We start from the raw sequence: 18,062 nt of genomic DNA on the forward strand, positions 1-18,062 counted from the left end.
GGCGGTTGGACTGCGTGACCCAAATAACCCAAGTGAACTAATTAGAGAAATCCAATCATTAAAACTTCCAGTCTATAATTAAACAGCCTATTTTATAGTAAACCAATTTCAATTCAAATCAAAATGGTATACATAGTCAAGGCACAATATGCTGAGCGTTCCCATAAACTTGTACTTGTTATTGAAATGATGATTATCATAATAAATTTCTTGAGGGAAAAGACCGCAGACTGGAGTCTGCGGCCTATACAGAGTAGGCTACTTTATACACAGAGAAGTCTCTGTCGCAGGTAAATGAACCGGACAGAAAGCTGATAGGTTCAAGGTACAGTCACAGCGTCGAACTTGCGTAAAAGTTGAATCATTATGTAATACAACCCAACATAATTTACCATGAAAAGCAAATACTCTGACCATGACTATCCAGTCAAACAATCATTAGTTTGTTAAAGACATTAGAACAAATGTGATTAAACCGACACAATATTATCCTACTTCTAATTAACTGAGCTATTTTTAACGACTGGTATAATCACCTGAGGAAAGAGCCGTTCCAGACTAACGTTGGCCACAAAAAATATACTGTTGTCCTATAATGGCAGCTTTCATATCCTCCATTAATTGATCAGTCTTCATTCGGAAACCAAAATATTGCCCTTGGTGCTCGCTAACGGCGTTTAATTTAATCGTTGGAATCGTTAGTTTTTCGGCATTTGCGTTGGACTGAGGGTTCCTTAGACCTGGCGGGCCTCGCTTCGCTGACTACTTTCTATACGCATAAGCCCTTGGAGTAGTACAGAACCAGTGACCTTTAAATTGGCCGACTGAAATAACCCGAGGGTAGGCTACTTCCCGTAGTTCTGATTGCGGCTGACGACGGTACGGTTCCAATTTCTGCTTGCACCAACCGGAGGTTACATTTTGGTTGGTTGAGTCTGTTCGAGGAGGAAATCCATAAAACGAACAAGCCCGTGACATGTCAACAGAATTGCTCTACTTGGCAGTTTGAAGGCTATTACCGTTATTATATACTCCATTCATGTAAAATATGATTGCTAGACCCATAATTACTCTCACCATGATTTAAAAGTAGCTCATTCAGTGAACTATAGGAGAACATCTAAGCATGATCTCACTAGGGTGATCTCATCAGTGCATCTCCAAGGTAACCACAGGTAATGTCAAAGTTCAGAGATACAGAGAGTACATCTCTCCCGTCTGTTAATACTCACCAAGCCCCAAGCAGATACACACCACACCACACACACACACACACACACACACACACACACACACACACACACACACACACACACAGACGAACATGTACACACAGATGCACACACACATCTGTCAGTGTAACACTGAGAGAGTGCATGGACCGTGTTCAGAGGAGCCGTCCATCCATCCAACCTTTCCCCTCAATGCAAGGAGACGCCATAGGATTGCCAAGCGTCTGACTTCAAGTGAATGACATCATCATTGGTTAAAAAGGCTCTATTGAGAAGCACATCCTGCTCTCTGCTCTCGGAGGAGGCACAGATGGGTAGCCAGTGGGAGAGGAGGAAGCACTCCATCTTTAGAAGTTAAGAATGGGTGACGTCCTAATTGGTACTGGTCTGTTTCCTGTACGGAGCAGTGAACCATGTTGGGGGAATCAGGCAAATCAAATGTTGAACAGCATATCAGTGATACTAGGGTCGGGAGTGGGGAGAGGTTGGGGGGTGGGGTAGAGGTGCAGTGTGGGTAGGGTTAAAAGAGGGTTTGAAAGCAAAATGCAACTTTTCCTGCCTTTAAATAGAGGTTGTCATATTTGGAGTTCGGGAGGAGAAGATCCTACCACTTCTATCTGCCATCTCATGACTACATCTCATGATGGTGTTGCCAATACCATTACGTGGCATTTTGACTGCAGATGAAGAGGTTCAATTCCCCCCACCAAAACCCAACATGGGGAAATGTTTGGAAAAGGGCAGACAGTAGATTGCTAAATATTTCTCCCTCATAATTTGGATGGTATTAGAATGTGGACGTATTTAAGGATGGCTCATGGCGAGAAGACTTTCCTGTAATGTCACTCATGCATACTACATTGTGAGTTTGGATCCTGCTAAGCCCACGACAGTTAACTTCCATTCTGCTGCTGTTAGAGTCCCTTGCCTCCCGCACCGTTTCTAAGCTTCTTTAAATACAAAAAACATCTGCTAAATGAATAAATACTAATAAGAAACTATCTAATGTCATTTCTAGGGCTGTTTTCTCCAACACAGGTTAGGCATGTAGCTAGTCTCTGACTGAGGCAACATGGAAGATTTTAAGTATCTGGACAACCGTCTCATTCAGTATCAAAAACAAGGTAATAGAAACATGACAAGGTACTCCAGTGTTTGTATTGGATTAAATTACTTTTTATTCTAGGCTTTATAAACAACTACTTTTTCATAATTTAAACAATGACACATTTACAAAACATCAGCTTTTCTAAAACAGAATAATAGTATATAGTAAACAACAATTTTTATTTAAAATATATAAAAATATTTCTGGTTTCTTCATAGCAGACTTGAAGTACGGAGTGGGGGGGGAGGTGGATTCCAGATGGCTGACTTTACAATCCACCCAACAGTCCTCTCCGTCGAAGAACAAAACTGTACAACAACTTTGATCACAAAAAAACACCAAATGATAATAACGATATGGTACAGGAGGACGTTGAAGGTCTTCACCTAACTGTAAGTGCATTCTATCAGTACAAAACATGTAAAAACATCTGTAACACTGAAATGTTTTGTATACCATCTATGACCCATGATAGAAGCTGCCTTTGAGACACAGAGAAGGACTTCCATCCCCTCTATAGCTGCTGTGGGTTCTAGGATTCAGCAGTTACAGGTCCATCCAGAAAACATGAACAAAGCAACATGAGCTTAGTTTGTTCATACAACTCATAAGTGCATTTTGGAGATATCGACGGAGATTAAAGAGGGCTGGTGACTGGACTGGTTACACAACCTGAACAGTGGAATCCTTTAGGAATCTATCTCTCAAAGTAAAACAAGTGTAGATGAAGCTCCAGTGAGAAGTGACCAGCCATTGTTTCATGGTAGGATTGAGAGAGTTCAGTTTGTACATATCTCAGTACACGACACGCAGAGGCCACAAAACACAATACCTCTTCCACTCTGTTTAATCACCTCAGACAACACTGAACACACACCTCAGGTAAATTGTGCGTACACACTCTCACACACGCACGCACACACACACACACACACACACACACACACACACACACACAGATAGACACAAACACTTACAAATGCAGACGCGCACACACACATGGACACGAGATAAAACAGGAAGAATGAATGAACACATCGTCTTCCGTCTCTCAAAGTTCTATCTCTCAAAAAAAATTCTCATTCTCCTCTTTCCATCCAGCCCCTCTTTCCCTTTTCTGTCGATCTCTCCCATCCTGTTATCTCCTCATTTCCTCGATGTCTTCCCTTCCTCTCTATCTTCTCTCCATCTCTCCGTGCCCTCCACTCCTGTCTTCTCCATATCTCTCCCTCTGGCCTCCTTCTGACTTCCCTGTCTTCCTATCTGCAGGAGCAGGTCTCTACAGACATGGCAGGGTAGACCTTAAGGACCGGGTTCCCATCCTCCTCCTGGTACAGCACGGCCAAGGAACTCATTTTTTCTGGCACGCAGCAAGGCTCTGGCACGCCTGGCACGATGCCCACCGCTCGCACGATACTCTGGATGGTGGCATGGTTGGAAGGGCGCATCAACTGCAAGAAAGAGCGAAGGAGACAGGGAGGGAGAGAAGGAAGTGGAGAAGGAGAGTAAGAATTAGGGGAAGGGCAGACAGGAGAGGGAAAAAAATGACAATAAACAGACCAATAATACATATTAATACAATGGAACCACCAGATAAAACGTGGATACCTTAGTCTAGCTGTTTAAGTATGCTTCTACCTTGGGCATTGGGAAGCCACAGGTGCCAGCGCAGTAGTAGGCATCGAAGGCCTTGGGTGCCAGGACCCACTCACTCCAGCCGATATCTGAAAAGTCTACCCGGAGGCTTCTCCTGGTGCAGCCTTTCTGCTGGGGAAGGCCCCACTGCCTCCTCCTGGCCTGGCGCATCGTCCGCTCATCGAACCGCAGCTCTGGGGAACGACTCTGGCCCCTGGCCCCTCCATCTCTCCCCTCATGCTTTCCTCCATCCCTACTCCCTCCGTCCTTCCTCTCATCCATCCTCTCTGCCTTCCGTCCATCGTTGGGCTTCTTCACTGTCCTCTGGTCAATGCGAAGGACCGCAAGTTTGCCCTCCTCTTCTCTTTGCACTTGATGTTCTCCTCTCCTCTCCACTCCTCCTTCCTTCCCTTCATCCTGTCCCACTTCCCCTCCTTCGTGGACTTTCCTCCTCTTCTCCTTCTTCTCAGGCTTGGCCTTGGGTTTGAGGGCCAGGTAAGTGTTCTGCCACAGGCTCTCCTTGCTGTACCCTTCAAAAGTGTAGTCCACCTCGGGCAGCTCGTTGTTGTGGATGGGGTCAGAGGTCATCGGAGCCTGTCTCCTGACTCTGCCTGAGAGGGAGGCAGGGTTCGGGAGGGAAGGGGAAGAGACTGCGGGTGAGGCTTCCCCCCCTTCACTGAAAGGGTCATACCTCTGCAGGGTTGCAGCCACACTATTGGGCTCTACCAAGGCCTGGTCATCTGCATACACCAGCAGGTAGGGCAGGTTAGCCTCAGACAGCGCCTCATCTGGGTACCTCTGGTACTGCAGGCCGTAGTCCATCTCAAGAGACACCAGGAGCTGACCCTGCCATCTGGCCTCTTTGATGACCTGGGTCACATCCTTCATCTGCCAGACCCCTCTCCTGTGGGGGTGAAAGGTCACATTGCCTAAGAGCGACCCCTGTGACCCCAGGGTGACTTCTGAACCCGTGGTTAGGGAGCGAAGGAGGATGTGGACAGAGGGAACAGAGTTGAGGGGCAGGGCGCGGCAGGATGGGGCTTTGAATCGCTTGCAGAACCAGGCTCTCTGTCTAGGGCGCCGGTCAAACAGGAAGTGAAAGCTGGCGGACTGGATGATCTCAGAGTCCAGGAGAGAAGTTAGGTTTAGATGGTACACCCCCCTCTGGTCAGAAAGCTCTACAGAAATGAAACAACCAATGAATCAGTTAATCAGTAATTCTACATATTTCTTACTGTTGGGAAGACCAGACATGAACAGAAGAGAGAATAGAGCAGAAAGAAGAGAAGAGTAGAGAGAGGAGAGAAGACAGGGAAGATAAGAGAGATTATAGACAGAGTAAGGTATGAGCTACATATTTATGATGTAGAATTGACGTGAAATTCAACAGCAGAGTTATTGTTCATTGTATGAGAGTTCAGCGGAAGTATGGAATGACTCAAGAGATATACATTACCTTGGATTCAGCCAGCAGCATATGGAAACGCTTACTCCAGTTCCCGCTAAAGCTTTCCCTAAGCCCAATACGGCCAACACTGTCTCCTTCGGCACCGAGACACCATAATCAAATGTTTTAACAGATCCCTCAGTGTTGTGAAAACTCCCTTACATCTCTCCTTCGATTACACGTTGGCTTCTGGAGTAAAAATACACACGTGTTATCGCATACCATCTGAGAGCTGTATGCGAAGCGTAGACCCTCCGTTTTATTTATAAAAACATCATCGGACAATGAAACGCCACTCTGTGTTAAGCCTCCAGACTCCAGCCAAGGGGGACCGTAAGCAGTCCTAGCTGGAGAGGACCCGGCACGATGCTGCGCTGCTGTCGCCGCGTAAAAAAAAAAAAAGAAAACACTCGGCAGCTGCGCTGCTCTGCAGAAGTCAGTTGCAAGCTGTGATGCTCGCGGGGAATCTTACACATTCTTAACCGTATTACGCGTCTGTCTGCGGTATGGCTTTCCGGCAGAGACACCGCGCCGCGGGGCCGCAGCCGCCAATGCGCGCCCAAAGCGTCCCGAGATCACTTAGCAAAGGCATTCTCAGACTGTTCCATAACAATCCTACCTATTTGGGGTGTCTGACCGCGCCATGCAGACCCCGCTGGGCATTGGCGGGTTTATCGAGCTTATGTTGCCTTGTAGAAGGCAACAGAAACAGTGTTACTAAAATAAAATACCAAACTCCTGCATCTGTTTTAACAACAAATTGTTGCATTCCTGCAACCAGAAGATTCATTGTTTCATGCTTCCGTTGCTGTAGTGCCATGCAATCCACATACGATTGTGAAGATCATTCTACATCATACTATCTACGGAGGAGTGTCAGATCTCTGTCTCGTGCGCACAACGGGGAGCTGTCCATTAAGAGCTTTAACTCACCTTGAATCCCTTTAAAACTCCTGACTGTGTTGCCTTCCTGGGGGCGGCGGACATCGCGGTTGTATTTCTCGTACACTTTGAACATGTGTTGGGAAACGGCATCCGGCCTGGCACCGTCCAAGAAAGACTCGAATGGAGATTCCCGTGCGCTCCTCATGGCTCGGATCAGGTTTCTACCCGCGGCAGCTCCAAGGTAACCATTCAGCCCCAAAACGAGAGTGTACAACGAAAACATGGACAAGGTACCCATCTCACGGAATTAACAAAACACCTAGATCCAATGGATAAACTCTGCAACGAAAAATAGGTCAAAACCACCCGAGAAAAGGCTACGATGAAAATCCAGGTTCTGCGTGCGTAAAAACTTTCCACCTCGCTTCACACTTCTTTCTCACAGCGATACGCTCACTCATTCAGTGGCCGGCGGCGTAGGTGCGGAATGGGTTGTTTTAACCTCCAGTCCTGGCTGCTACTTTCTACACTTGTCTTTGCTGCCACCGTCAGAGGCTACAGGGAGCACACACTGTAGCCGCGAAAGGTGCTGACGTCTCTACTCCTGCCAGCCAACAAGCGCTCTCACTCCCACCAACATAACTCCTGCAGGTCAAATGCTCTCTCTCTCTCTATCACTCCCCTTTCTCTCTTTCCAGCCCTCTGTCTCTGTCCAACTACGATGATAATGACAATGATAAGGATAAAGGCTGACAGGATGCCAGTATTTTGCCATATTGTTTACATCTGGTTCTGTGATTCAATACATGAGCACCAGAAACACAAGTGTTTGCTGTCAAAGTAATTCCTGCCACGAGTTTCCATGCTTAAACATTGTTTCCAGTAACAGTTTTTGACATGGTCTCAGTCACACATAATTAGTGCAGAAACACCTACAATAACAAGCTGAGAAACCTCACACAGCCCACAAGACCTATCGTCATCACGATATTTCAGAATAAACAGAGACTGTCAGAGATGTACGGAGAGAAAGAGATATGATAGATAGATATATAGATAGATAGAAAGTACAAATGTGAGAGTATGCGTGTGTATGAATGTGTTTGTGTGCATGTGTGTGTGTGTGTGTTTGTGTAGGTGTTTGCTTGCATGTATGTGTGTGTGTGTACTATTGTGAGGAGTGATGTTTTTGTGTAAAGGACTATCAGATGTGTTTCTATTGAAAAAAATGATTTTATTCATGGTATTCAGAACATAAATTCCACTGGGTTTGGCCACTCAAACTCTTCACTGCCGGTGTTTCTCCCTGGTGTGTGTGTGTGAGTGTGTGTTGTCACTTGTGTTAGTGTGTGTCTCTGGTGTCTGTAGCTCCGTGCCAACAATGCTGGTTCTGTGAGAGTGGTGGCCTCCAACAGGGAGGCTGTAACTAGCTGGGCCCCTCGGGTCACACATACACACACATACACACACACACACACACACATGCACACCCATGCAAACACACACACACACACACACACACACACATAACACACCCCCACACACAGGCTCTGCTGCTAAATAATTTTCTGGCCCCCAAGGGCCCTGCAGGATACTCCCTTTCACTCCATTCCACACCCAGACAGACGGGGCCAGTCTTAAATCTGCTGTAGAGCTCCTGAGATGTGTTCTACTGTGTATGAGTGTGTGTGTGTGTTTGTGTGTGTGTGTATTTGAGAGAGAGAGAGAAAGAGAGAGAGAGAGAGAGAGAGAGAGAGAGAGAGAGAGAGAGAGAGAGAGAGAGTGTGTTGGTGAGTGATTAGTCTGTAGGCTTTTGGGCGGCTGGGAAAATATGTCATGACAGGAGGAATATAAGGGTTTTAGAAGAGAGAGCGTTAGAGAGAGTGAAAGAGAGAAAGAGTGAGTGAGAGTGAGTGAGTGAAAGAGAGAGAGTGAGAAGGATGGGGTAAAAAGAAAGAGAGGGAGAGAGACAAAGAATAGTTGCAGTGAGTTCTGATTGTAATATTTGTGGACTACTTCTATTGCACATAACCACATAAGTTACCATCCAAACATAGGCCATGATTCACATTAGTCGCATTTTTTTTTCAACTGGCAAGAGAAGAATACAGTCAGGGTAAAAACCTGAAAGGATTGTTTTGTGAGATTTGTGTGTAGTGGAGTGCGTGTAGTGCGAAGTAGCAAGGTGTGGTGTAGTTTGGCATTGCATGGCTTGGTGTAGTGCCGTATGGCGTAGTGTGGCATACATTATTGTGATGTTTTGTGGTGTGGTGTACAGTAGTGTAGAGTACTGTGGTGTGATGTGGTGTAGCCTTGTGTGTGTATGGTAGGGCAGAGAGATGGTGAAACAGCTAGAAGGATGACGGCTGTGCCCTCTGACTAACAGGCATATAATGAAACATTTACTGTTCCTCTGGGAGTAATGAATTTCCAAACCGAGGAAAAACAACTTGACGGTACTCTAATATCTGTGTCATTAACATGCCATTGTGAAACATTGCACAATGAAAACATCTCCTCCTCCTATTTTTAATGATCCTTCTCTTACTTTTCTTTGCAACCATCTTCCTCCTCCTCTTCCTCCACTGCCCTCTCCTATCTTTGTCCTCATTCTCCAACCCCTTTGCATGTTCCTTCTCTTCATCCAACCACTCATCTCCTCTTCATCATTTACAGAATATATGTGAATGTGACAAAGAAAGACACAAAGAGAGAAAGAGAGAGAGGTAAACTGAGAGATACAGAGAGAAAGAGGAAAGCAAGATATATATATATATATATATATTTATATATATATAAAGACAAGTTCCAGTTCACATTTCAAGTTGATTGCCATTTGTAAAAAGTGTAGGTACAGGTACATTGGAATGATTTTGCTGCTCTTGGACCCTAGTGGATCTAAATCTCTAATAAATAATCTCAACCTGTAATAATAATTCCTAACCTGTATGAGCTACTACACTTATCAACAATATAAAGTATATCATATAAAGTATATAATATAAATAAGAATATGAAAAGGGAATAATGAATAAATCGACCTAACAACTCAGAATAATTTTAGATAATAATAAGAACTAAAAATAACCCAACAATCCAGGTTTAATCATGTCAGTGGAGTAAAGTGACTAGTGCTGGCAGTTGGGTGAGATGGAGTTCGATGGAGTCCAGAGGGTCCAGCTGGAGCAGGGATGGGAAAAATAGAAAGAAAGAAGGGTTACCGGTCATCTGAAACCAGGGCATGTGGGTTACGGTAAATACTGTGAGGGAGTAGAGGGCACTAGAGAAGCTGTAGCACTAAATGACTTTGACCTCCGACCCCGACTAAGTAGGCCAGCATCAGATTAATGTTGGGCATAATCTACCGCGACACTCACTCCATCATTCTCTTCCTCCCTCTTACCCTCCCTCCCTCTTTCATTCACATCCTCTATCTCCTTTCCTCACTCCCTGCCTTACTCTTTTCCTGTATCTCTCCCACTCTCTCCCTCTGTTCCTCCCTCCATCCCTTGTGACATCACTAGGCCAGAGTCCTACTCACCCCTCTCTAAGCTACCCTCCAGGCACTACTGTCTAATATGTGGAACTGAATCTCTTTAAGCTCACATGAAGCCAAGACTGAGCTTGCAAGTTTTGAATGTCTGTTTTCACTGTTTCACTGTCTCCTGACAGCTGCTTACTAGAAGATATAGTGCACTGATTGTTACATATGCTGAGACAGACATACTGTGCATGAATAGAGACAGCAGTCATTGTGAATGCCAGTGTGAAACAGTGCAACTTAAAATATTTCCTCATCCTCTATCTTTTATCTTCCTCACACCTCTCCAGTTATTCTCCTCCTCCTCTCTCTCTCCTCCTCCTTCTCCTCCTCCTCATTCTTTAACTTTTTTATGTGTTCCTTCTCTTCATCTCAAGCAATGTGATTTCAAGCACAGTTTGAATCCCAAACTGTCCTATCAGCATAGCACAGTGTTGTAACACATTCCTCAAACACATTTCCCCCTGAAATTAAAAGATAATTTATTGTTGTGCATGAAGCAGTGCTAGTTGGAATGTTCTAGAATGAACAGGGCTGTTTCTATGTGGTATGTTCTAGCATGGACAGGTCTACTTCTGTGCAATATGTCTAAAATGGACAAATCTACTTCCAAGTGGTATGTTCTACGATTGTCAGGTCTACTCTTAGGTAAGAATGCTCAACATGGAGGTTCTCATGTCAGGGCTTTCCAAACCAAACAGCTGTTGTGTTCTGCTCTGTGTGGGCTAATAGTGAACTGGAAGTGTGTGTTTGTGTGTGTGTGAAAAGGTGTGTATGTGTGGGTAAATGTGAGCCTGCATGTGTACTCTATATGTAGTGGGCGGGGTGTTTGTTTGTGTGTGAGTGTTTGAGAGCATGTGTGTGGGTCTGTCTGTGTGGAATACTGGAACTGGGGGGTGGTTCTGGAAGTGCTCCTGGTTTCACACCTCCGTATGACATCAGAGTGAAGCAGGCTGGTGCCAGCAGTCTGCAGTGGGGGTCCAATGAGTGTGAGTGTGTGTGTATGTCTATGTGTGTGTGTGTATGTGTGTGTGTGTAAGAGAGAGAGTCCTGTTCAGGGATGTTGTTTGCTGTGCTGTTCGCTCTTTGCTTTTCTGTACGCAAGTAACCGTGCTGTGTACCTCAGCCATATTTCACGGTTGGACAAACACGGGGTCAGCTCATAATGTCCAGGGGTCAGGGGACAGGCTGCACTGTGGGATTTCAGGAGGAAAATCTTAAACGTCAGTTTTAAGACTCTGAGGATCACGGTCAGCTTCAGCCGGACCAGCAAGCCTCCTGCTGAAACTCAACCGCTAGTCACGGTTCAAACACCAGCAAGGCTGAGGCACGCTCATGTTTCTAAATCATCGCCGGCATTGTTTTACGATTATACTGTCAGGTTTCTCTCTCTCCTTTTCTCCATCACTCTCTCTCTCTTTCTGGCCTGACATGTGCAGTTCATTAAGGCCTGCGGGCGTCTCTGACTCTGCTGTTGTTGTTTCAGCAGTTAAAGTGATACCAGCCACACCAGGGAACCAGGATGCAGTAAAACACAGATTCTGGAGGTTCCAGAGGACCAGACCAGGGTGGCCACAGGCACATCAACCCAGCCGGGAGACACTGTTCTGGGGCTTGGGGAGAGCAGACGTGCCCCTGTCTGGCTCCAGTCCTCACTGCCTGGAAATGTTTTAAGCGAGTGCGGTCTGTGTACATGTGTGTGTGTAGGTGTGTGTTTGTAACTATAGAGACTTGTGAGTGCTGGGGGTTGCAGCTCCCTGACCCATTCACATGGCTTATAAAACATTCATAGAAGTGGAGGAATGCCAGGATCTATGTGTGTGTGTGTATGTGTGTGTGCATATGTAAGTGCCTATATGAATGTGTGTGTGTGAATGTGTGTGTGTGTGAACAAGAGAGAGTGTGTGTGTTCCTCTGTCTGTGATGTTGGGCCTCCTGCAGTGACCCCACGGAGCGCACCATTCTGTCTGCAAACAAAGGGCCGGCTGTCCCCCCCCACATCAACCATGGACTGCTCCGACACCGCCAACCGCTCGCCGCCGAGCTAACCAAATATTTCCCTTCCTGCGCCAAATTTGTCTCAATAAATAGTTTTGCATTGGGGGTTTTCTTTCTCCTCTGGTTCTCTGCTTCTACACGCTCAATACTGCACCCCCAAACACACAGGTGGTCGCCGGGCAAGAGAGAGAGGGATGGAGAGAAATGAGAGAGAGAAAGAAAGAAAGAAAGAAAGGGAGGGAGAGAGAGAGAAAGAGAGGGAGGGAGATTAGGAGAGACTGAGAGAAAGAGGGCTCTTGTGCTAAAGTGTGGGAGAAAAGAGAGATTGACTTCAGTTTTGTAATGGCTCTTCATGTGCTGGACTAGCTGACGTCTGTGGAACATTCTTCCCTAACCACCAAACATACAAACATAAGACTACAGTGAGGTTACCATTCCCTGTTTAACTGCTGTGTGTCTATATTGTATTAGCTTCTGGCCTAAGCAAGAGCACTGCTTAAGGAGCAGTAAAGAGAGATAGAGTGCCTTCTGTTTCTTTCTGTGTCTCAAGATCTTTTGTACATGGGTGGTGTGGGTGGGGGATGCCTTGAAAGAGCTCTGCTTAAACCACTTCACAGTAGAGGTGTGTGTGTGTGTGTGTTTGTGTGTGTGTGTGTGTGTGTGTGTGTGTGAGAGAGAGAGAGAAACACTCTTTCAGGATTGATGTCTTTTCACAAGGCTGACATTCAGGCTTTGTTCTCTCTCCTTCATCTCTCAATGGCCACTTTATTCCGCTGGAGAAACGTCAATGTTTTCCTTTGTACTCTGAACTGATGGTTGATTATTTTTGTGGTTTATGTTCAAGCGTGTGTGCGTGTGTGTGCGCCTATGTTGATACGTGTGTGTGTATAAATCTGCGAGTGTATGAATGATTCTGAATATGCGTGTGTGTATGTGTGTGCATACGCATGTACACACATATGTACGTATATTAGTCTGGGCTTCTTCCCCAACAGTGTACATACCCCTTAGCTGACATTTTCCTCATCAAAGTCTGTAAAACGGAGTAGTCAGAATGTTCTGTTGTGGATGTGACCTGCGCCTGGAGTGTTTACACGGACACCCATGATATCCATTACAGGCTGGGCTGTGTGCTGCCACTTCCTGAACACGTCCCATAGGCCCGTGACCTTCACCTCCAGAGCCTGCCCTTAAACCCCATTGGGCCAGGGCCAGAAAGAAGGAAATGACTCTGGTAGATTGATTGGCTAAATCCTTTAATTATTCGGATTTCACAAAGGAGGCCTGACTCAGTGACTGGGCCATGGAAGGAGAGCTTCTTTAGCCAAACAGAGAAGGGAATGTTCAACTGACCTCACCACAGTGTTTTCAAGATTAAGATGGAATTGGAGGTTAAATTTGAGGTCTGGGAATTCCTGTGGGTTTGATAATATTGACGGAGAGCAGAGATGAAACATGAGGGATTGGGGGTTTAATGTCTCACTGTCAGAGGAACAAGCGAACAGTTATTTGTCACTTCCTCCCTTCTCCACATTTAAAAAGTGTTTTTATAACTTATGTGTTATATGTGTTTGTGTCTGTGCGGGTGCATGCATGTGTGTGTTAATGAAAAGCTAAAAGGAGTGTGTGAGAGAGAAAAAATAAAACAGTAACACACAGTGTGTATCAGTGTATGTGTGTGTGTGCACTAGAATGTGATATGCCCAAACATATTCAACATAATATCCTGTTGAGATTTCCATGAGCCTTGTTTCTGCAGAGATGACTTGAGCCCATGTGGCTCCAGGTTCCTAAAGCCCAGTCATCCCAGGGCTGAAGCTGTGGCTCTGTTGAGCTCTGTGTGGAAAGCAGATATGCAATACGTGTTAGAAGTATGTTGGCAGCGTATACTCATAACCTGATAGACATGTCTGGTTGACCTCTGCTCTAATTAGCTTCTGTCTCCATCATTTAGCTGGCCTGTGGCTGATATTTCCACTTAAGTCCTGAATACTGACTTTCTGTTCTGTCTGAAGAGGGGTATGTGTGTCCACGCGCATGTGTGTGTGCTGGCGTGTATGTGTGTGGGGCAGCTCCACTTCCACTGTGTCTGTCTCTGTGTTGTAATTGGACATGGCTGTTTGGTAGGTGATGTCATGTCGGCCAGGTTTCAGAGGAGGCTGGAAGAACAGCATCTGCTGATGAAGGACGTGCTCTCGAAGAGCCTTCCAAAAACCTGAATTAAAATCCCTTGTATACATTTCCTGTCTTACGTTCTCGCTCTTCCTTTGGTGTCATCTTTCCACCTCATTCGCTCCCTGCCTCTCCACCTGTGCAGTCTAACTACTTCCCTGTAATTCTGCTTGTGACCTTCCAGTCTAATTGGGTAAAACGGGGAACAGAGAAAGAAGCGGGGGTGCTGTACTGTTCATTCTCCTCTCCCCCCAGGTCACTGCCAGGTCACTGTTAGGGTCACGCTCCCAGACAGCTCACCGTGTATCCCAGGAATGCAACCAGGAGAGTCCTTTTGTTGATCACTTCCTGGTCGGGGACCAAAATAAGCCTGTGGTTTCTGTGGTTCTTGCTTGGGAGCCTGGATGAAGGTGTCCAGGTTAATAAGAGCATCAGTCAGGAGATTGTGCCTGAATCAGGGACCCATGCTGGGGCTTGATTAACCAACCAGTCAGCCAGTCAGTCAGTCAGCCAACTCACCTCTCCCTCTCTCTCTGTCTCTCTGTCTGTCTGTCTGTCTCTCTCTCCTTCTATATACTATATATATATTTATACTGTATATTCTCCTGTATATTATCCCTAATGCTCTTTCTCTCTATCTTTATATATAAATGTATACAGTAGGCTACATATTTGAGATTTTTCACTTAATCTTTTCCTCTTCCTCTCCTCCTTTCCTTTCACCTGGCAACAAACTGTAATTTATGGGCATCCCACAGAGAGCTTCACCCTGCCTTCCCGCTGCCTCCCCTGTGTCTCCCCCTCTGTCAACCAGGGAATCTGTATGTTTACTTTGGCCCAGATTTCAAAAGGGCCTCAATCAAACACACACATAGGTAAGGAAATGTGTCAAATGTGTCTAGACACTTGCGGTCTCCATGTTAGTAATGTCTTATATCTGTGTGTCTATGTGTGTGTGCATTTTCACACGTATAAACAGTGGATTCCATCAGATATCTCCAGAGATAGCATTGTGTTTGGATAAAGGTTGTGGTTTGGAGGTAGAAGGAGAAAGAGTGTTTTGATAGCACGTTTGTGTTTCGTGTGCAGTGTGTGCTGTATGAGTGTGTGTGTGACGGGGATCTAAAAGATTTATAACTCCTAAGTTTGTAAGTACGTTCAGTAGTGAATTATTTCACCTGGGTCGTCTCAGTTCACAGAGACGACCTCTAACTGTGCGCCAAATCCTTGAGGTTGAAAATATTCCTTAATGTGTTTTACAACAAAATGCCACACATTCTGACAAGCATTCTCCACAATGCTCATGGACAATGGCAAACGTTCATGATACAATTTTTGTATATTTTACGGTCAATAGCGGCTGCTAGGTGCAACGTGATGGATGATGGTTAGTTTTTGTGTGTTCACCTGAAATATAAATACTATTTATGCCCAGTATCACAAATGTCAGACACAGACAGTTAACCTCCAGTCTGTCTGTAATCTGATCAGCCCACTCACGTTCCAGTCTCTCTCCAGTCCACAAGGCATGCATCTCAAATGAATGAACTTCCTCTCACACAGTGGGGGCAAGATAGGCCCTGCGTCAGATGACATATTTTGTGTGTGTGTTTAAAGTATGGTTAAGGTTTGAATTTAACGGTATGTACATGTGTGTTTTGAGGTATGTCTGGACAGTCTGTATGTGTGTGTATGTATATGTGTGTTTGTACGTATGTACAAGTATATATTTGTGTGTGTGTCTGCTACCAACTGCATACCAATGAAACAGACCCCTGATTCGCTCCCTGGGCCACCAGTGTGCTGTGTGAATGTGAGTGGTCTACTCCCTCTACCTGGTGCCCTTGTTGAGTCTCTCCCCAGGAAGTACTAGAACTTGGGCTTCAAATGTTCTACAGACCCCCAGATCCTCCACATTTAAACAGAAACCCCAGGAACATCTTTGGGACAGTAAAACCTTTGATTGTTCCTGGCAGAACCTGCTAATACTTCTGGGGGCCAAAGGGTCAAAGACTCTCCCCTTTTCCATCTTCTCTCCTCTACGCTCCCTGCCCCCCTCTCCTCCGCTTCTCCTCCCTTCCCCTCCACCTCTCCTCTTCTCCTCCCTGGACACAGGGCATCCATCAATGGCCAACCCCCAGGACTGGACCAGGCCCTGGCCTAGGCCTACTCTCGTCTCGTCTAAACTTCCAGCCCCCTAAGTCCAAGCTCCTGTCCCTGAATCTCAGACTCCAGTCCCCAGGTCCCCCAACCTCCCAGTCCCCCAGCCCTCCTGCCTCCCAGCCCCACTACCGCCAGTCCCCCAGCCTCACAGCTCCCCAGCCCCCCACCCTTCCAGCTCCCCAGCCCCAAGTGATGGACGCCAGAGTCATCTCTCCTTTGCCAGGGGATGACCCTCACTCCTGAGGGGGCTAATGCTGAATGTAAGGCTGCCACACATCAAAGGTGCTCCTGGAAGGCTGCTCTCCTCTCTATCCTCTGGGAGAGAGAGAGAGAGTCTGTCTGGGAGTGGAGAGCCAGCATCCCTGGGTCTTGATCAGGATCTGGAGATAAGCCAACTTCATTAGCCTCATCCCAGACAATGGCCTCTCTGCAGATATCACCTTCCTCCCCCCTCTTCCTCCTCAAGGCAGCTAAATTATCTCATCCCTCTCAAGGCCAGAAGTCTGGAGCCAAAACACCCTGGAGACCCAGAGCCCTGAGGTGAGCTGCTAACCCTGCTCCTCCCCTTAGCCTGGCCTACTCCATGGATTGTGTCCACAATCCATGTCTTTTGTCTCTGCAGAAATGGCTTTACGTCATCCATCTCTTCCTTCTCTACCCTTGTGGCAAAGTGATAGAATCACAGATCTTCAGAAATCCGAAAATGAGAACTTTACACTCCTATTCACACAATTGTGGAATCCTGGTAGTAACAGAAGGCAGTTCAGATAGCTTTTCAATGAAGTTGGGTTGGCCCAATAAAAACTTCTGCAGTTAGGTGGATGTGTTGTCCAGAGCAAGGACTGGTCAACAGGGTTTCACAAACATGGCAACAGGACATTAACCATGTTTTCATGCACATTAAAGTATGTTAGTGTGTGTGTTTCAGCTTGCGTGCGTGTGGGGGAAACTTCAGATAGGGGGATCAAGTGAATGCAAACACGAGTTGTTTATATTTGCAACACTAAGTAAAATATGACGTGTCATTATGTATCCTGAAAGCATACTTCTACCCCTGGCTACTCATGCTGGGCTGCAGTCCTAGCAAGGCCAAGATAAACGCTATGCTTGGCCTGGCCTACCTCTCTCAGCCTCTTTCTGCACAGAATGCTTCCAGCCTGTAGCCGAGACAAGGCTTTAGAGAACAAGACAGACTGAGACTTTAGTTTACAGAGAAACGAAAAAGCTCTGCTGTAGCAGGACTGAGGAGCCTGGTGTCCATGCATACTTCAGTATGACTGGTGTATTTAAGCCCTAGAGGGATTTGCCACAAACGCATCGAGTTCCAGGATGAGCTGAAGCTTCTGGCTCTGGTTTTGGTTCTCCCTTACCTCCTCTGAGGACAAATGCCAACCGGACAGCTGATCAGACACAGAAATCAAGACTTTAGGGTTGTGTGACCAAGGCCGATTTAAGTCCAAGATTGATGAAGACAAGAAGAAAAAGGGGAAAGGGGACAAGGGGGTAGGGACAAAGGTCAGGTGACTCAGGGTCAGGGTGTGTAGAGGCAGGGGCATCGGGGGGGGGGGGGGGGGGGGGGGGTAAGGGACAAGGACATGGGCAGGAAAACAGGGGTGATGACAGGGACAGATGTGACATCGGCTCAGGAGTGGAGCATTTAGAAAGCCCTTGATGTGATGAGGGGAGGGAGGGGGGTTGGGTGGGTGGGTGGGTGGGTGAGTGAGTGTGTGTGTGTGATGGCTGATTGTGTTTCTGTACTGCCTCCACAGTGCCAATACAAACCTGGACAACCAAAGACAAACACTGGAGACGCCAGTAACTCACTTGCTCCTTGGTCTGAAGAAAGCGGCTTGCTGGTCGACAGTTACAGATGAGCTCGTT

General features: G+C 46.3%; 1 protein-coding gene across 1 annotated transcript; it reads right to left on the reverse strand.

Moving 5' to 3' along the window:
- Nucleotides 1-2,400: 2,400 nt before the first annotated feature.
- Nucleotides 2,401-6,605, reverse strand: gdf10a (growth differentiation factor 10a). The gene is made up of 3 exons (XM_067236639.1): nucleotides 6,356-6,605; nucleotides 3,979-5,153; nucleotides 2,401-3,791 (listed from the first exon to the last, which is right to left on the reverse strand). Exons 1-3 carry the CDS (start codon nucleotides 6,603-6,605, stop codon nucleotides 3,600-3,602), a joined length of 1,617 nt encoding a protein of 538 aa, XP_067092740.1. The 3' UTR covers nucleotides 2,401-3,599.
- Between the last annotated feature and the right edge of the window lie 11,457 nt (nucleotides 6,606-18,062).

This window comes from Osmerus mordax, chromosome 5 (genome assembly GCF_038355195.1).
Source record: "Osmerus mordax isolate fOsmMor3 chromosome 5, fOsmMor3.pri, whole genome shotgun sequence".
Lineage (NCBI taxonomy): Eukaryota > Metazoa > Chordata > Actinopteri > Osmeriformes > Osmeridae > Osmerus > Osmerus mordax.